The sequence below is a fragment of the Mustela lutreola genome, chromosome 8 (assembly GCF_030435805.1).
Source record: "Mustela lutreola isolate mMusLut2 chromosome 8, mMusLut2.pri, whole genome shotgun sequence".
NCBI lineage: Eukaryota > Metazoa > Chordata > Mammalia > Carnivora > Mustelidae > Mustela > Mustela lutreola.
Window position 1 is genome coordinate 32,833,469 of NC_081297.1, and position 17,690 is coordinate 32,851,158.

The 17,690-nt window shown below is 43.9% G+C and overlaps 1 protein-coding gene across 19 annotated transcripts in view; it reads right to left on the reverse strand.

Moving 5' to 3' along the window:
• The window catches only part of PARD3 (par-3 family cell polarity regulator), a 663,820-nt gene that overhangs the window by 187,903 nt on the left and 458,227 nt on the right, over nt 1-17,690 (reverse strand). For 2 of the 19 annotated variants that reach the window (XM_059184245.1, XM_059184244.1), the window contains one exon: nt 13,940-14,057. The exons of the other annotated variants lie outside the window; for them this stretch is intronic. In XM_059184245.1, the coding sequence (XP_059040228.1) occupies nt 14,027-14,057 (31 nt within the window). In that variant the 3' untranslated portion in view covers nt 13,940-14,026. Of the gene's footprint in view, nt 1-13,939; nt 14,058-17,690 lie in introns of those variants that run through there. 19 annotated transcript variants of the gene reach the window in all.

Genomic DNA, 17,690 nt, shown 5'->3' on the forward strand with positions numbered 1-17,690 from the left:
CGCTAGCACTCCTCCCCGTGGATGACAACCAAGGAGTCATTAGACACTGCCAGAAGCCCTGAGGGCAAAACCCTGGGGCCTGAGGACCACTGGGCCAGGGTTTCAGATAAACAACAAAGCTCAATGTGGTATCTTTATTATTTACAAAGAATAAGAAGAGAACTCCTAGTATAGTAAAAGGTAAATCCTCACCCCCAAGTGCCCCAATTATAGGCCTACTTCCCCAACACTAAAGAAGGAAGCTCCTTCTACTGAGATGGTTACGATTGAATGTAGATGGCCCTCTAAGTCCCAGACGGTAAGATCTAGCATGCTGTAACCCAAGAATATATTAGGGAATATATCCATAAAAACCAATCAAGTTAAAAAGGCACCACAGTCAGTATCATCAACATGAGGACACTGATGAACAGCCTGTATTCCAAAATCAGAAAGACATAAGTTACTTGATATATGACAGTTGGCACTATTAATAAAAATACTATCTATAAAAAATAGTAGCAAAGATGAAATGTAATCATGTTCTAAAGCATGTAGCACTCTGAAGGCAGAAATCACTCAATTAAATAATAGATATGATTTTCTAACAAAAATATCTATATATTCCTTCCTTCCTTTCTTCACTGGATTCCTTCATCCAGTATGCATCCTCTAGGCTAAGCTGGGAAGACCACGACCCTTTCAAGAGGTGCATATTATAATGCTTTCCAGTATTTGTGGCCCACACCTTGTCTTTCTGGTTAAGCCAAAATGCTCTGGCTAGTCATAGCAGGTCTTGGCCAGCAGGGTAGAATGAGGGCAAACGGCAGCCCAGAGCTATAAAGCAGCTACAATCTCAGAGGCCTGACTCCACCTGTCTTCAGAAACAGTGACTCAGAAAGGTGGCTCCCAGCGCAGACTCCCCACAGCAGCTCCTAGCTGTCAGGTATCCCCTTCTTGATCTCCTCAGAAAAGGACGCCTGATTTGGTAGGGAGAGGAAATGTGCCTCCCTGGGATCAAGCTACTTTGCCCAGCCACCTTTGAGAACAGGAACAGAAGACTGTAGAAGACAGTTAGGAGTGTCAACACTGGAGCCAGATTTCTGGGTCAAAATCCCAGCTTTGCCCGACCAGCTATATGACGCACAGCCATACGACTCACTCTGCTTGGACAAGTCACTGAGCCTCTCTGAGCCTCAATTTCCTCTTTAGTAAAATGCAACCACCCTCATGGATTTACATGAGAATTCAGTGCACTCTGCACTGACACAAATAAGATCTCCAAAAGTACTAACTGTTTTATCATTACTTTTATTGTTAAATTCTGGCTCATAGAAATTGATATGGGACTTCTGGGAATGATCTGTAGAAAGGCGGCCAATTCCACGGAAAGTTCCCTTTCCCCCTTCCTGCTGCTTCTTGCTTAGAATTCTGATAAGATGGCTGCAGCTGTAACCACGAAGGGACCACAAGGGTAGAAATACATGTTTAAGACACTCGTGTTCATCGTGACACGACTCACACAAGCTAAAAGATGGATGCAAACTGTCTGTCGATGGACGAATGGATAAACAAAATGTGAGATAGAAGTAGAGTGGAATATTATTCAGCCTTAAAAAGGAAGGAAATCCTGTCACAGGTTACAGCACGACGGATCTGGAGGACGTTATGCTAAACGAAATAAGCCAGTGACATAACTACTGTTGGAAGTATCCAGAATGGTCAAGTTCAGAGAGAAAGAAAACAGAACCGTGGTGGTTATGGGTGGGGGACGGGGAAATGGGTTTGGTGTTTAGAGGACACATGGTTTCAGGATGTGTGAGAGAAAGAGTTCTGGGACAGACGGTAGTGACAGCCACACGGCAACGTGAATATTAATGCCCCTGGCCAGCACACTTAAACACGGTTAAGATGGTAAACATTATGGCTATTTTAGCACAATTTAAAAAATAAAGACACATGTAGTAAGGATGGCTAAATGAACAGAAGTGGGTCACACTGCAGACACTCTGGGCCTAGAACAGAAGCCCTGGACTGCCTTTCTCCAGACTTCTTGCAAATTAGAGACAAATAAGCCTTGTCTCATTTAAACGACAGTTCCTTGGGTCTGTGCTGCAACCAAACCAATTTGTCCCAGATAAAGGCATGGAGATAAGAAGGCAAGAAAGACAGTTTCCTTTCATATATTTGGCTTTCCAAACAGAAAAGAAAAATACATTCTTTGAAGCATCTTTGTAAATGATCGCACCCCCCCGTCAGCACCTCACTCTTCAGGCCCACGGTTCCCGGCAACTCATCTACTCTTAGGGATGTCACCGTCAAGGTTAACCCAAGGTGGCTGACGTGGGGGGTGGGAGGGCGCCAGCCAAGACTGTAACAGCAGAATTAATGGCGACAACTGAAAATAATCACCCGCACAAAGCCTCATCTCTTTTGGCCAACCCTGCAATTCCAACTGAAAGACTTTCAGTATGAAATCGAGATGAAAACAACATTCCATGAGTCAAAAATGATTTTCATTTTCTCCTCATTGTTTCTGATGCTATTTGGATATTCGACAGTTGGTGACTAGAGACTCCTTCACACACTTTCTATTACCTTGGTCACTATTAAGGCTTCTTTCTAACTTAGTTGGCTGCCTGTCAGCCGCACTATATACACAGAACGGAGGACGCTCCTAAATGAAAGGGGGATTTCCCATGGCTGACCAGACTACCTGGAAATAGTATGAAAATTCTGCTTTGGTGAATTACCGAACTTCCATCTCACAAGAAAAATAACATTCAAAGGAATTCTGCTAGACTCCACAGAGAGGGATCTACTCGTAAGAGTAAAAGCATGGAATTTCGACAGTAAAGATAATAAGACCCGTATGGATAAAACTATATTTAAATATGCGACCTTTCCATATAAAAAGAACTCCATAGGGAAAATGTTATATACACTTTTTTCTATTTGTTCATGAAAATTGTGAAGGCAGATCTAAAATCGTAGTAGTAAATTATTTAAAGACTGCAATGGTACCTATGACCAAACAACAGCTAACTAGTTATGTTTTCTACTTTTTAAAAAATGATACTTAGCTTATAGTATTTTATTATTGAAGATATAAAAGAAATCAAAATCGTGTCACAGCAGGAAATACACATAATTCTCTATTTTCATGGGAAATATATTTCCAGAAAGAAACCTAGTTGAAATGCTTCGGAATGCAACCATGACTATAAAGTGCATAATATACAGAATGATTCATATTAAAAACACCTGTAAAAAAAATAGTAAAAAGTTTTCTTAAAATAATGCAGATAGGCAGTGCACAGCTAGGAGCCCTTCAGAAAAGGCAACAAACTAAAAATAATGGGCACACGCTCAATATACCAATTTCAATAGTTTACATAAAGCATTAATAGTGTGACTATATCCCAAACTTTATATCCCCTTGGATAGAACATAAAAGATGAACACGGTGGCCTTGAAACACAAAGATATCTGTAAATGGTAAAATCGGTTTGTTCTCTTTTAGAAGCCACAGGAATGGAAGCACTCACGAATCTTGAGAAAATACATCCTGGGAAACAGTTTGAGATGTACATAAGTATACAGTGAGGACTCTTATTATGTGTTATAATGGTTAAATGTCACAATTTGAAAAAAAAAAAGTTTCAAAATGAATCTTGGAATGCTGAAAAAATTAATTAAATTTTTTAAAAATGTAATTTAAAGCAGGAACTGTGAGGAGTTCAGATACAAGCTTTGTATCTGAACTAAGTACTTCTATTGTTTTGTAAACAGGAGAGAAAATTGAACTAAGGTCCTATTACAATTCAGAGCAGCTGGTGTCATCCTGATCCCCACTCAAGTCTGGTCACAGACTCAGCAGTAAGACACCTGCCAAGACAGACAGAGGAGGAAGACAACACAGAGAGAGGGAATGAGAAATTCTCTCGGACCTCATGGTCAACAAAACCAATAATTAAATTTGTTAAAATTAATCCCTCATATCCTAGTTTCTGTAATTCTTTGTGAACGTCTACAATGGGGATAAATATGTCACTTAAAATGTAATTTCTATTGCTCAAAAATACAGAAATCAGCACAGGTTTCTGTGTTTGTGTAGCCAGTGTTGGGAAAAAAAAAGAGCTTGCATCTGGGCGCCTAGGTGGCTCAGTGGGTTAAGCCGCTGCCTTCGGCTCAGGTCATGATCTCAGGGTCCTGGGATCGAGTCCGCATCGGGCTCTCTGCTCAGCAGGGAGCCTGCTTCCCTCCCTCTCTCTCTCTCTCTACTTGTGATTTCTCTCTGTCAAATTAATAAATAAAATCTTAAAAAAAAAAAAAAAGCTTGCATCTTACCACAGGAATTAATATATTATATCCCTAACTTGGAACAAGCATTAGCATCCAGAGATTCTGTGTGTACTGCCATCCTACAGAAACCCTGAAACGGGTAACCATTCAAAACTGGTCAGTAACATGTATGATGCTAGAATTCCCATGCAGCCAGGCCCGTGAGTCCGTCGGACTTCTCAGCAGAAACACTGTGGGCCATATCCTTCTAATTAATAAAAGACACACCCTTGCCTTGGCTTTAACAATCATAATCTGGTTTTCTATCTGCAGCAGCCTCTCGGTCACCAAAACCTTCCACGGCCCCACTCCGCACGCTAAGCTGCCCCCCAATATTTGAAGGGTCCCCAGCACGTTGGCCTTCACCTTTTTGGTCTCCGACTTCCTAATCTCTACAGCCCCTCCTGCTCATCTGCTCCCTGGTAACGTCCACTGGGGTATTTCGCACACAAGCACCAACCAGTCAGATTCAACAGGTCCCACTTCCTCCTCCAGAAGAGACATTCCTTCAGGGTTTCCCATCAGTGTAAACACCATCAGTCTACTTTCTCAGGCCCAAACCGTAGAAATTACTTCTTACTCATTTTTCTCTCTCATTTTTTACATCTATCAAATCCCCAGGTCCTCTAGATGCCTCCTGAGAAATACGTATCGTATCTCTGTCCCGGTGGCCACCCCGTGGCTGGCCACCATTTTTACAACAGCTGCCCTGCAGAGCTCCCGGTCCCACGCTCTGGGCCAGCTCCTTAGTTCCTCCCACACACCGTTGCTACAGTCCTTTTAATTTTCTTAAAAAATGTCAATGTATCAAGCCATTCTCTTGAATGGCCTCTCATTCCCCACCTGCTGCAAACCTACAGGACTTCCAGCACCGAAACAGTATTTTTCGATTGTACGTTGCAACCTGTTAAAAATGTAAAATCAATTTGGTAGGACTCCTTTAGCTTTCCAAACAAGTGAGTTACACCATAATAACAGTAACATCACGAGCAGCTACCATTTACAGAGAGCTTGCTTTCTTTGTAGCAGGAGGGGTTCTGAGGTGCCTGGGATACAGTGACTCATTTTAGCTTCCAAACCACGGGGTGAGGCAGGTACCATTATTATGCATACTTGACAAGCAAGAAAAGTGAAGCACAAAGGGCTTCATTAACTTGCTGCAAATGCAAGGCTGGTGAGTGTACAGCTGGGATTTGGACCCAGGGGATGGACCTCGGCGTCCAAGCTCTTCACCATTCTGCTCAGCCGGCTCTCACCAGTACATCAGAGCACAGCACACGGAGGAAGGGCCAGTCTTACCCCGGGAAATGTTGGTTTTAGTGACTTTGTGTGTGGGGGTCCACTGGCTTGCAAGGCAAAATGTATTTCTTACTGAGGAACGTTATCAAGAGTCTGAATCCCACCGATGCCAAATACTCCTTTCCCCCAGAAGACCCTTGAAAAAGAGAAAACATCTTTTGGATCTCAGTTTTAATGTCATCTTCTGGAGGGAGGTGACTCTGGCCCCTACTGTGGGCCGGATGCACTTGCTCTAAGTCCCCCAGCCCCTCCAAAGGGCCACTGAGGCAGGGCCTGTCTTCTCTCAGTTACACGGGAATCCCTGGCCCCCAGTATGGTCCCCAGCAGAGAGCAGGCCCTAAGGAACAGTTGTCGAATGTACGTACGAATGGCTTTACCTGAAAATGACTAAGACATCCTACCCACTCCATAGCCAGCCACTTGCTCACCATCAGAAACAGTTTCTGCCAGGTGAGCAGCAAAATGCTCAGAAGCCATTGCCTGCCCCAGCTGTTCTTTGCACAAGGCACGTGCATGCATGTTTTTCTGTGCCTGCCTCAGAGTCCAGGCTGCTCCCGCTGGCAGGGGTAAGCAGGAGTGGATATGGTAGGAGAATGAAGCCGTCCTTTGGAGCAGTGATCAGGGCCAGGAGCCCACACTCGCCTCCATCAGGAAAATGGCTCTTCCTGCCAGAAATAACCATTGAGGAAATGGAAGGCATCAAGCCATACTTCTCAGGCTGCAGACTTCCTTGGCTCCAGATCTGTGGCTCTCACCAGCCAATGTGCAAAGAAGCAGTGAAAGTCTTTAATAGGATACTTATCATTAAGTGTTGAAATATGATTGCCCATCAGGAGATTTACTGCTCATTTGCAAATATATGTACCTGAATGCTGAGATGCAGGAAACTTAATTAATTTGAGGGCAATCCCCTTTTCCCCAGTCTGGCTAGGACAACTCAGGTGTGTAGCAGAAAAATTCCTGCATAAATGATTATCAGCGCTTTGCTGCTGTGCTCTAAGCATCTGGCTGTTGCTCTGTTCTAGAAAGTTCATCAAGGGAAAATGTCCAAAGTTTACTTCCTTAAACTTCCAGAATCACCCTATACTAAGATTAAATTGATACTATCACTTACTCAATTAAAAAAAAAAAAAGTTTTAACCTTTGCCTAAAAAGATGAAGTAAAAAAGAAAACCTGAAATTCCAGGAATTCCAAAGTAAACTTAGGATGCTTTCCTAATGACGGAAGTGGTTATAAAAGCAGGAATTCGATAAAAGATTACTTCCCTCAAAGCAGCCGTGGAAAGGTGCCCTGGCCAGGTACGAGGATCCAGACAGACATAATGAGCAGTGCTGACAGGCAGGCAGCCCTGAGCTGCACTGGTCTTCCAAGGGGCACAGCCCTAAAGGCTGAACTGTGGTCTCTGGGGCACATCCAAGGATCGGCAGGGTTGCTAATCCAGGCGGCACGGACAGGGCAAGGGCGAAAACAGGAAGATAGGGAACATCAGGAGATTCACGGAGGAAATCAAGACTGCGAACACACATGGCCTCAAGACTGTTTTAACAGCGGAAGATGAAAGGAAGAGCAGCCGTCGAGCAAGATCTGAGGTACAAAAAGGTACACAGTAAGGGGAAAAGGGGGTGTAAAAACGGGAAAGCACTTAAAGCATTTATAGGACTCAATAGCCATCTTGGAAGAAGAGAGCAGGCATAGAGCTAACCTTTGTTCTCTTTTTTTTAAATCATCACTAGTATTTGGGGTACCGTATAGATGGGTTTGAGGGTCAGGTATGGGGGAAAGGATATGGCAATCAGTAATTTTTAAATTAACAATAAAACTCCTGAGTCCTTAAAAATTATTTTGGGAGGGGAAAGACCACAGACAGAGGAAGCTAAGAAATCAAATAGGAACAAAAGTTAAAAGTCTGGCTCAAAAGATACTAACTTCCACACTTCCCAGCTAGCAACAGGGATCTCTCTTCTTTCCTAGCACACAATAGCAACAGCACGTCACGTGATTAACCACTAGCCATCTTGGCTCTCATCCGGGTAGTCACGGCAGCCCAACACATTGGAAGAGGCTAAGAAGGTTCAGTTGGTTCAGCAGAGTGGGTAGGAACATGGCCTTAGGGGTAGACCCGTGTTCAAATTCGCTGTGGCTCTGCCACGGGGCCGCTGTGTGACCTCGGTCATCAGTAACCCCTGAACATTTGTGTTCACGTTCTTTACCTGTAACAGCTGATTAGAAAGAGCACCCACCCTACAGGGTTATTATAAGGATTAAATGAGTCATTGCAACAATGTTCTTAGCGGACATCCATCAATATCAACACGCAATGAATGCTAAATGCTTGCTACCGTACCAGCAGAAGCACAATCCATGAGGGATGATTTCTCTCCTTCGGGAAGTCCTCACGACCAGCATGTCACCCAACGAAATCAGAAACAGGTACCAAGAGGTGATAATGGATAACAGGCTAAATTACTGGGAGAGTAGAAACAGAGAAGCCTTCATGCAGACAGTAGGGATGTTACGTAGTTAGTTTGTGTCAGTTCAGTTCATTTCAAAGTCCCTGTTCCTTTGTTTGGGTAAAGAATGTAAACTTGTTCTTTTATTCTTTTTTTTATAAAGACTGAAAGTGTTACATAAACTAGAATGACAGTCTTTTTAACACAGGAGAGATGGATGTAATAATACACAATATGTAAATATTAAATAAGGTATTGAAGGAGCAACTAAGGAGGTACGGCTACCTTTACCCCAAGATACACCTCATTTAAGAATCAGGACTATCCCAGGGTGGCTGAGCCTGGGTGACTCAATGGGTTAAAGCCTCTGCCTTCGGCTCAGGTCATGATCTCAGGGTCCTGGGATCGAGCCCCCATCGGGTTCTCTGCTCGGCAGGGAGCCTGCTTCCCCTTCTCTCTCTGCCAGCCTTTCTGCCTACTTGTGATCTCTGTCAAATAAATAAATAAAATCTTTAAAAAAAAAAAAAAATCAGGACTATCCCAGGCCTCAGGAGGCTGGGCCCCAGGTACTCCGCTAAGCGTCCTCCCTTCAGGGCGGTCGAGAAAAGGGGAAAACTCCAGGGCGCCATCTATGGGTGGTGGCACCTGCAGAGGACGCAGGCTGTGAAGGCCGTGGGTGTGGTCTTCAGAAGGGAGGGGACAGTTTCACCAGCTCTTTCTCTGCTGCTTGGGGAAGCTTGTGAAGAGGAAAACAAGGTTCCGACTTCTTTTAGGGACAGAATCTTGCACCATCTGCTGAGCCTGACATTTTAAGGCTTAGGAAAGCATTAATAGGGCAATTTCAATATTGACTCCTTGCCTGAATCTGTGACCCCTCAGCGATACGACCCAAAGCCTGAAGGTTGGGGCCCGCATGGCATGAAGAACTTTAATTTGGAAATTGTATCTTTCTTTAAAAGTCTGACGTAATGAAGAATACCTAAATCATTTATGGCGACTAAGAGCACGGAAAACGGTAACTTGAACAATAAACCAAAGGACATGATGTAGACCTATGGAGTGTGAAAAGGCCTGCTCTCTGGGGACTGTCTTGGTCAGTCACAGACACGCTTTCGAATGACATCATCTTCCAAAGATGGGAGCATGCAACAGCACTGCCCCGGAGTGACAGCCTGTCATAAACTGCAGAATTACTCCAGGTAGAAATTCCTCACCTACACTGTCACTGCTTACTCTGGGAATCTGATGTATTCATTCAGTCAGTCAACACACACATCTGGGTCTGGATTTCAGCACAGTAGATCCTGAGATGAGGATTCAGGCCAGTGGTTTACTGGAATGACAGGGGAGTGCAGACATGATGGGGCGGAGGGAGGAAAAGCAGCCCAAAAGGAGTGTTCTCAAGCCTGCTGCCACTGTGGCAAGGGGAGCTCAATCCCGCAGACAAACTCCAGGAGCAGGCAGAATGGGGCTGCACAGCCTCTCCCCACGGGGTGTGCACAGAAATCTCTAGGGCTGTAAAGCTGCAGGTTCTGATGTCAGTGGATCTGGAGAGGGGCCTAGGATTCTGCATGTCTGACAGGCTCCCAGGGCCTGCTGTGCTCCTGGTCTGAGGACCACAGTTCCGGGACGAAGGGAGACTTATGCCTGAGCATTCAAACCCTCTGGGCCGTACGGACAGGAGTCCTTTTACGGGGGCTTTCTTGAGTCCTCGGCTGCCCACGGCTCTGAGGAGGGGGGATCCCAAGGCACTTCCGGCTGTCTGCATGAGAAGCAGAGCTTCCTTCCACAGCCTGTGACGTCTCGGGCACCAAGGGGGAGATGGGCCGTGGGAAGCTGGAGGACACACTGACCGCATATGGACGTCCTGACCTCTGTTACACTCCCTGGGTACTGATGACGCACCAGGCAAGGGCCAAGGTCAACGATCCCTGCCACTGTCAACCGAATATTAAATCAAGTGTGATATATCCTATGTTAGGCAGTGGTGAGTGCGGAGGAGAAAAGCAGTGCCAAAAAGTGGGACAGGAAGGGTCACAGTGGGAGGGAGTGCTATTTGGTAAGGCTGGAGAGTCAGCCCTGAAAAGCTGACCCTCACGAACCTGTGGGTATCTGAGAACGGATGATTCCAGGCAGAGACACAAGCAAGGACAAAGGCTCTAGTGGGCCTGGCAGGTGTGGAAGGAGAGGCCAGCGCAGCCAGAGTGAAGTCAGCAAAGGCAAGAGAAGAGGTCAGAGGGGCTACGGGTAGGAGGCAAGTGCTGGGCGGGTGGGGTGGGGGAAGGTGTCCCACAGCTGACCCTTGAACCTCTCCTCTGAATGCCTTGGAAGGCGGCTGGGGGTTGGGCAGAGGGAAAGGACATGACTTCTAGTGCAGCGTTCAGAAGGTACTGAGTGGAGGCAAGGTGGGAACAGGAAGGGCGGTTGGAGGATTCCTGCTGACATCCAGGAGGCGGAGGACGGGGGTACGGAAAAGTACCAGGGCTTTACAGAAATTATAAACCAAGTGGGCCTTTGCTCTTGTACACCAATAAACTGGATGTGGAATGTAAGGGAAACATTACAGGAGAGAAAATGAGGTCGTAGTTGAAAGGGAAGGATCACTTGAAGGTTTTGGTTCTAACCAACTGAAAAAAAAAAAAAAACAAAAAAACAAAAAACAGAGTTGCCAATATCTAAGAAGGGAAGAAACAGGGGCCCCTGGCTGGCTCAGCTGGGTAAGCCTCTGTCTTCGGCTCAGGTCATGAGCCCAGGGTCCTGGGATGGAGCCCCGCATCAGGCTCTCTGCTCAGCAGGGAGCCTGCTTCCCCCTTAGGCCTGCCTCTCCCTGCGTGGGTGTGTGTGCGTGCTCTCTCTCAAATAATAAATAATTTGAAGAAGAAGGAGGAGGAAACAACAGAAGAAGAAGAAGGTAGAATGGTGAAGAGGGAAGCAATATCCAGCACTGAGCTGGAAGCACATGAAGCGTCGACAGTCAAGTGAGCGTGGGAAACGGACGGAGGACCTACCAATCTAGAGTTCAAAGAAGATGCTCAGGTCAGAGATGTGAACCTGGGAGTCATCTGCCCCCCGGGTGTATTTAGAGTCCAGAGGCTGTTTCCTAAGAACGGAAAAACCCTGTGTTACTGAGAAGGGTAAAAGAGAAGAGCACTGAGGACGGAGCTGGGAGTGTGGGAGGGGGAGCACCATGACCTGAAGGACAGACATGGCCCAGGACTGAAAGGGGAGATGAAACGGAAAGGCTAGAACGGAAGGCAGAGACCCCGGCGAGGCTCATCTCGAAGACGCGCAACTGTCAATGTGCCAAGTGCTACGGGCCCACCCAGGGGAGCTGAGGGGGCACAGGGAACACCGCCCCCTGACAGAAGAAGTCCCTGATAACCTGCATGATAGAAGAGGTCCCTGATAACCTGCATTGGGAACAGGCCGTAGAGCCCAGGGCAGTGAGGTGTCACCGAAGGCGGTTTCAGAGAGAACAGGAGAAATGAAGAGGACGAATACTAATTGATCAAAGGGTAAGTGCTGGGATGCGCAGGAGAGAAAATGAAGTTGTAGTTGAAAGGGAAGGGAGGTTAAGGCAGACTTCCGTCTAAGCTAGAGAAGTAACAGCACCGTGTAGGACAAAGGGAGTGACCCTGTGGAGAAGGGCAGACCTTCCTGACGCGTCCCGGCCTTACCTTCAATCTCATCCACGCTAAAAACAGAGAAGTAGAAAGGTTAACGGGAGACATGGTCATTTCACTAGGATATGAAATTTAAGCCAATTTTAGTCTTTTGTCTCTAAATTGGCTATTATTAAACAGGTCAAAAGAAAACCATCCAACACTCAATTATGTAAGCGGTCACTTAACCAGGGAATTCTTTAAAAGCCTATCTGCAAGAATCAATTACCTTTATGTAATAATTTGTGGCTTGATAAAAATATATTTAGGAATACCAGGTACTCGGATCCATTATATTTAATGTGAAAGATACAGAACCTCTAATGATAACAAATAAAAACATTCAGAGGGAATATTCCCAATACATGTTGTGGTAAATGTCATTAGCCTGGCCTGTCTTCCAGGACATTTTCCAATGGTGTGATCGTATTTATTTACCCTGTGTTATTAGAGAGTGAATAGTCACTAGCCTTCAATTTTCACATCAATTGCAGAAAAAAGATTCCATTTTCTACACCGTCTGGAATTGAAATTGACTTAGCATCTCAGAACTGTCAAAAATTTCTTTTACGAAAAGGTTTGCTTTACAGAGACTATAAAGTAGGTGTCATCCTTGACACGGGCATTCTATATTCATGCCGCAGGTCTCTGCAAAGGCAGCGCTAAGGAGCGTCAGGAAAGGTCTTGGAAAGGCCTCGCCGTCATGCTTTGTGCCTCCTCTGGCTTCCTCGCAGTCAGCTTCTGCGCTGTAGATGTCAGGGGCTCTCTATTTAAAACTGCTAACAAGAAAGAGAAGAATTCGAGAAGAATATGATATCAGCTACCCTCGAACTTGCCTTTGCTAACAGGTCAGCCTGACAATTTTCCTGCGTTAAAAACGGGAACCTCGTCCCCATTCGAATTAGAAGCAAACGTTAAGTCCTCGGTTGCACAGATTTGAAACTTACTCCGAGGGATCCTCCCCCGCCTGTGTACTCACACCACGGGGCTGGTCTCTGTCCAGCTCACAAACAAGAAACCAGGTAAAATTACACAAGATCTCCGAAGTCCTTTCTTTTCTGTTAGGAAGTACTGTGCCTGTCCTTCATACAGATGGGCAGACTTTCCCACAGATGTTATCTTAACTGCATTCCCTAAATCAGCAGCAGCTTAGACTGAGTGCCATTTAACGTTACCAGTGTGCAACCGGTCACATTCACCCACAGGGCAATTAGGCCTGAGCCATAAAAATCTACAAGCCCCGCTATTTCCGACATCAACAAATAAACAGGCTTATGGGAGCCTCCTTCCTGGGATCCAGGTCAGGGCTGTTGCCTGGCAGGGGTGGGTGGAGTTCCGTCCTCACAGGTGCACAAGCCAGCTTCGAGACACCCTTTATGAAATGGTTCTCTGTTTCATCATCACGTTTATTTTCAAGAGCGATACGATTCCAACATTCTCCGGGAATGAAGCTAACTACATAGAGTCCTGCCGGCAATTCTGAAGACGCACAGAATGGAGAGTTAAGGCTTCTTCTGAGCAGAAGGCTTCCTCCTAAAGGAAGGACAGGCTGAGAGCCACCCATACATTCAGAGAGTAGTGATTATGAAACGTGGTCAGAGAGACTCTTTCCGGAAACACTGTTATAAAAGGGTATATGCTCTTAACTCCCTGGGGCCTCAGCAAACCTTAGAATTACTATTTGCTGGAGTGACTCTACTTTTTCCCAGGAAGGACCTGATGGGTCAGCCATGCCCCCTAAGCACAGACATCTCTTTTCCTAACCCCAATCTTTTGTCTGAGCCCTATAACTATGAAGGGACTTAACCTTGTTCAAAAGTACCTTGCAAACCGGCAGATTTGGTTATCAAGTAGTGGGTGACAGTCCCAACCCACAGGCCTCCCTGCCACCTGCCTGTGTCCTTGGCCACCGTGTCACACAAACCAAACGGGTACGTTACATCGTCTCGAAAGCAGATTCTAACATGGGACTGATGTGTGCTGATGATTTCTGAATACGCCAGCAGCTAGACTATGGTTTTCCACTATTAAAAAGGGGCTAATAAAAATGATAGGAAAAAACACTTCTCTGCCTTTTCAAGCAGTAATTTAAACCCCCAAGCTCAAAATCAAGATGAAAAAGTTCCAAATTGATTAATATGGAAATTACCAAACCATCGAAACTGCTGATGTCGTAAACAAAATTTGTCAACAGCCACTAAGACTTCATTGAAAGTAAATTTATTGTTTGTTTTAAAAATCAACTGTGCAAATATGTGCTTCTCGAGACCTTTTTGAATCTGGTTTGTTGTTCATCTCTTCTCAGGCTTCAGTTTGGCAAGGCTAAATGAGAAACACGGTACAGACACACAGTTAGTAAGTACAGGTAAGGGAAGCAACAGTCATTCCTGTTTGTTATTCTCTCAAAGCCTAAAGCGTATAATCCAAGCTACAATATTAAGTCTTAAAATCTGATCATGTTCACTGTGGTCTGAAAACTATCATATTCTAAAAGGGGAAAGATAGCAGTGTATCTGATTTCAACCAAACAAGGTTTCAAACTAAATTACCTATTTCCTCTTACAGAACTAAATAAAACAATGCTGCAGGGACCCAGGTAATCATTTTAAGTGTAATTGGAGGATTCAATTTTAATGGTAATAATGCAACATTACTTGTGCTTTAGCTCTCCATAGTGATAGGTTCTCAGCTGTCACATATGGACAAAAGCACAAAATGAACCCGAGATGTGCACAGTGAGGTCACCTCTAAGAAACCTTCAGTTTGAGAGTGGATACAATTCTACCGCATTCGAAACAGAACCATTCTAATCTTTTAGGCAAAGCAATATCAAATTGTACTTACTCCAGGACTGAAAAGGAGGGCAACACTAATTTTTTCAACACTTACTATTGGAGACTATTGTCCTAATATAGGGTTTTATTATCATATTGATTATTTCAATTTGAAGACAGACACCAGGCAAAAGTTATGTTACTGAATAATGCTATTGCTTTCCTTCAAACATGAACTCATTTAAAACATTAAATAATAGATCTCTCTCCTTCTAAAGGGCAGATTTAGTTCCTTCCCTCTTTAGGGACAATTTCATGAACTGCAGAATTCTCAAAAATATTCTGGAGTATTAAATGTGAATAGGCAAGCATCTGAGAATCAAACATAAACAAAGACTCAAAATTCCAGACCTTCCCTCTGTTCTGCACTTTGCACAAAGAATGATTACATTTACAAGTCATGTTTACCTATTCAGCAAGCGCACTCTGGTTTCTTAGCTACAAAGCCATTTTAATTAAGGCAACAGGAGTTCCTTATGTGCAAAAGAAGATGTAGTGTATACAATGAGAAATTCATACAAACATGAAACACTTTACATTTGTTATTTGATTTCTTATAGATTTGAATTTGTGATTTAAAACTTGCATTAAGACAGCTTTTGCACTTCATATACTCCATAATTTATAAACAGAGAAGTGATTCATAGGACTCAACACATTCTTTCCTAGAGCTGTTTATCAATAATTAAATCATCTTTGTGACTACCATTCAATGTGTGAAATAGAAAACCATGTCCTCTGACTATACCAATAAATAAAAATACTTATGCAAGGTGCCATGGTTTCCTCTGGTGCCCTTTTAAAAACAGAGTCCGTATGTTTGGCCCTCTTCAAACTGAACCCCAAATCACAATCTACAGGGGTAGGAAGAGAGTGTATGTGTTTGCGGGGAGCTGTGGAGGGAGATGGTGGGAGAGAGAGCTTGTGAGCCTGCTTTTAAAGGAAAACTTATTATTACCTCCTTCAGTGACTAAACAGAAAAAGCTCATGTGCCCAGAAAGCTAGACCAATATCTAATGCCCCTGACCCTTAGTTTTATCATTCTGTTACCTGAAACAAAACACAGAAACAAAATCATAAAAACACACGCACAAATACACACACTTGCACACAGACACACACACACACACATCCTTGGTTCGTACTTCAGGTCTCTGTTGGGCAGCCTCATTCGAACTCCTTTCCTTACAAACTGATCTAAGAATGTATATGCACATACACATTTTGATTAAGCTATTTAAAAGCAACACTGCTAAGGAAATCACATGCTCTTCTCCATAAGAGCACAAGAAGGGAAGAGACGAATTTTAAAATTGGACTATATTCCCTACATTATTAAAAAAAGAAAAAAAGAAAACGTAAAAGAAGCAACCTGAGACTGGATTGGTCTCAAACAGTGAGATTCAGAATAAGAGGTAGTTACGAAATGTTTTGAAAAAATCTAACAACACTTTAATAAGAGTCTTCTCCAATAAGAAGAACATAAAATAATGGTGTGAAGGAAGGATTAAGAGCCAAGAGTCAATCAGACAAAAAGTGTATTTTGTTTAATAAATTATTCTCAGATCATTTTCAAGGAGAAGTGCTTGGCAAGCTTCAACCATTTCCCAAAGGGCTGAGCCAGAGGTCTGCACCCAGATGGAAGACAGCCACACTCAAGAAAACTAGACGAGATACCGAGACTCTGCTAAAGAGAGATTTACATTCGTCACTTGGTGGCATGTCGTTCTCCTAGGGTAAGCAGCTCTGTTCTGTGGAACTCAGACACTTCCATGGTCTAAGCTCTCCCAACACAGCTCATACTCATCCAGCAGCACATGTTTGAAAGGTAGCGCTGGCGAGAGCTGTGTCTGCCCACCCTTGTAACATGTCCGCACGTGCCGATGAGAGAGGGGTAAATAACCTCAAAAGCAGAGATCGTGGTAAAATGCGATAAAATAATCAGGAACTGGTAATTTTGAGTACTGTTTTTGATTTTATAAAGCGGACTTAATTTTTATAATGGCGTGTTTAACAATCGTTGGGCTGTGTGTCTGAACAGGGAGCAATCCGCTCTCAGAAGCCAACGTGGGCTAATTCTAGCAAACCACTGACTCTGTATTCCCGAAAAAGTGTGAACATTGGTGATTTTCTTTAATAGCTATTCTCAAACACTGGGAGAACACAAGCTAATTTTTTAGGGGAAAAAAACCACACACACACACAGACCCTTTGGCCCCTACACCTAAACATGGAAGTTAAGTTTTCAAAAACACGCAGGCCTTTGAAATTAGAATTTTCACAAAGTTGGCTTTCACTAAAGGATGCAGGTATAATCTACAGAATCTGTCTAGAGAAAACATCATGTGGTATTTTACAGAACTTTTAGCAACAAGGTGCTTGCCGGGTTACAATTCGGCATCCCTCTGAAACATATATGTTCCCATGGACCCCACACTGTCCACTCTTCTGACCCCCAAAGGAACAACTCTACCATAAATCCTCTCTTATTCTGGAGCTGTAAATTATAGAAAAAAATTTATAAGGAAAATAATTTATAACATATTTTATAAAAAAACACACCAGAATGTTGCTTATTTTTTTTTTTTTTAATTCCAGGAGAAGGACAGAGCACACTATCTGCCAAATAAATGTTGGCTGACGAAGGGGGAAAACTAACAGCCCATTGACTTTCAATGTGACTCCAGGAGGGCACCTGGACACAAGACTGTACGACCGGTTGGATGTGTTATGTCTAGGGAAGATATTCTCCCATCTCATCTTCTCTAATTTAAAGAAGACAGCAGTACATGGTCCTTAAATTTTAATTGATGGGCAAGAGCCTTACGTCATGTGTAACCAAGTGCCAGCTTATGTGCTGCCCATCTACATAGACAGAGAGAAAAGCCCCTGGCTAACACAGAAACTGAAATAAAGTGGCCGTTAGCGCAGTTTCATCCCATAGGTGTTCCTGGACACAGCATATAATGAAGAAAGGCGAAACATACTGAAAAAAGCATTCGGGAGTATATAAACAAAAAAAACTCTAATGTCAAAGTAGGAAAATCCCCAAACTCTAAAGCATCAGAGATGAAAATCCCTTCATATTTAAATGGAAGCTAATGCCGCTAATAGACCAGGC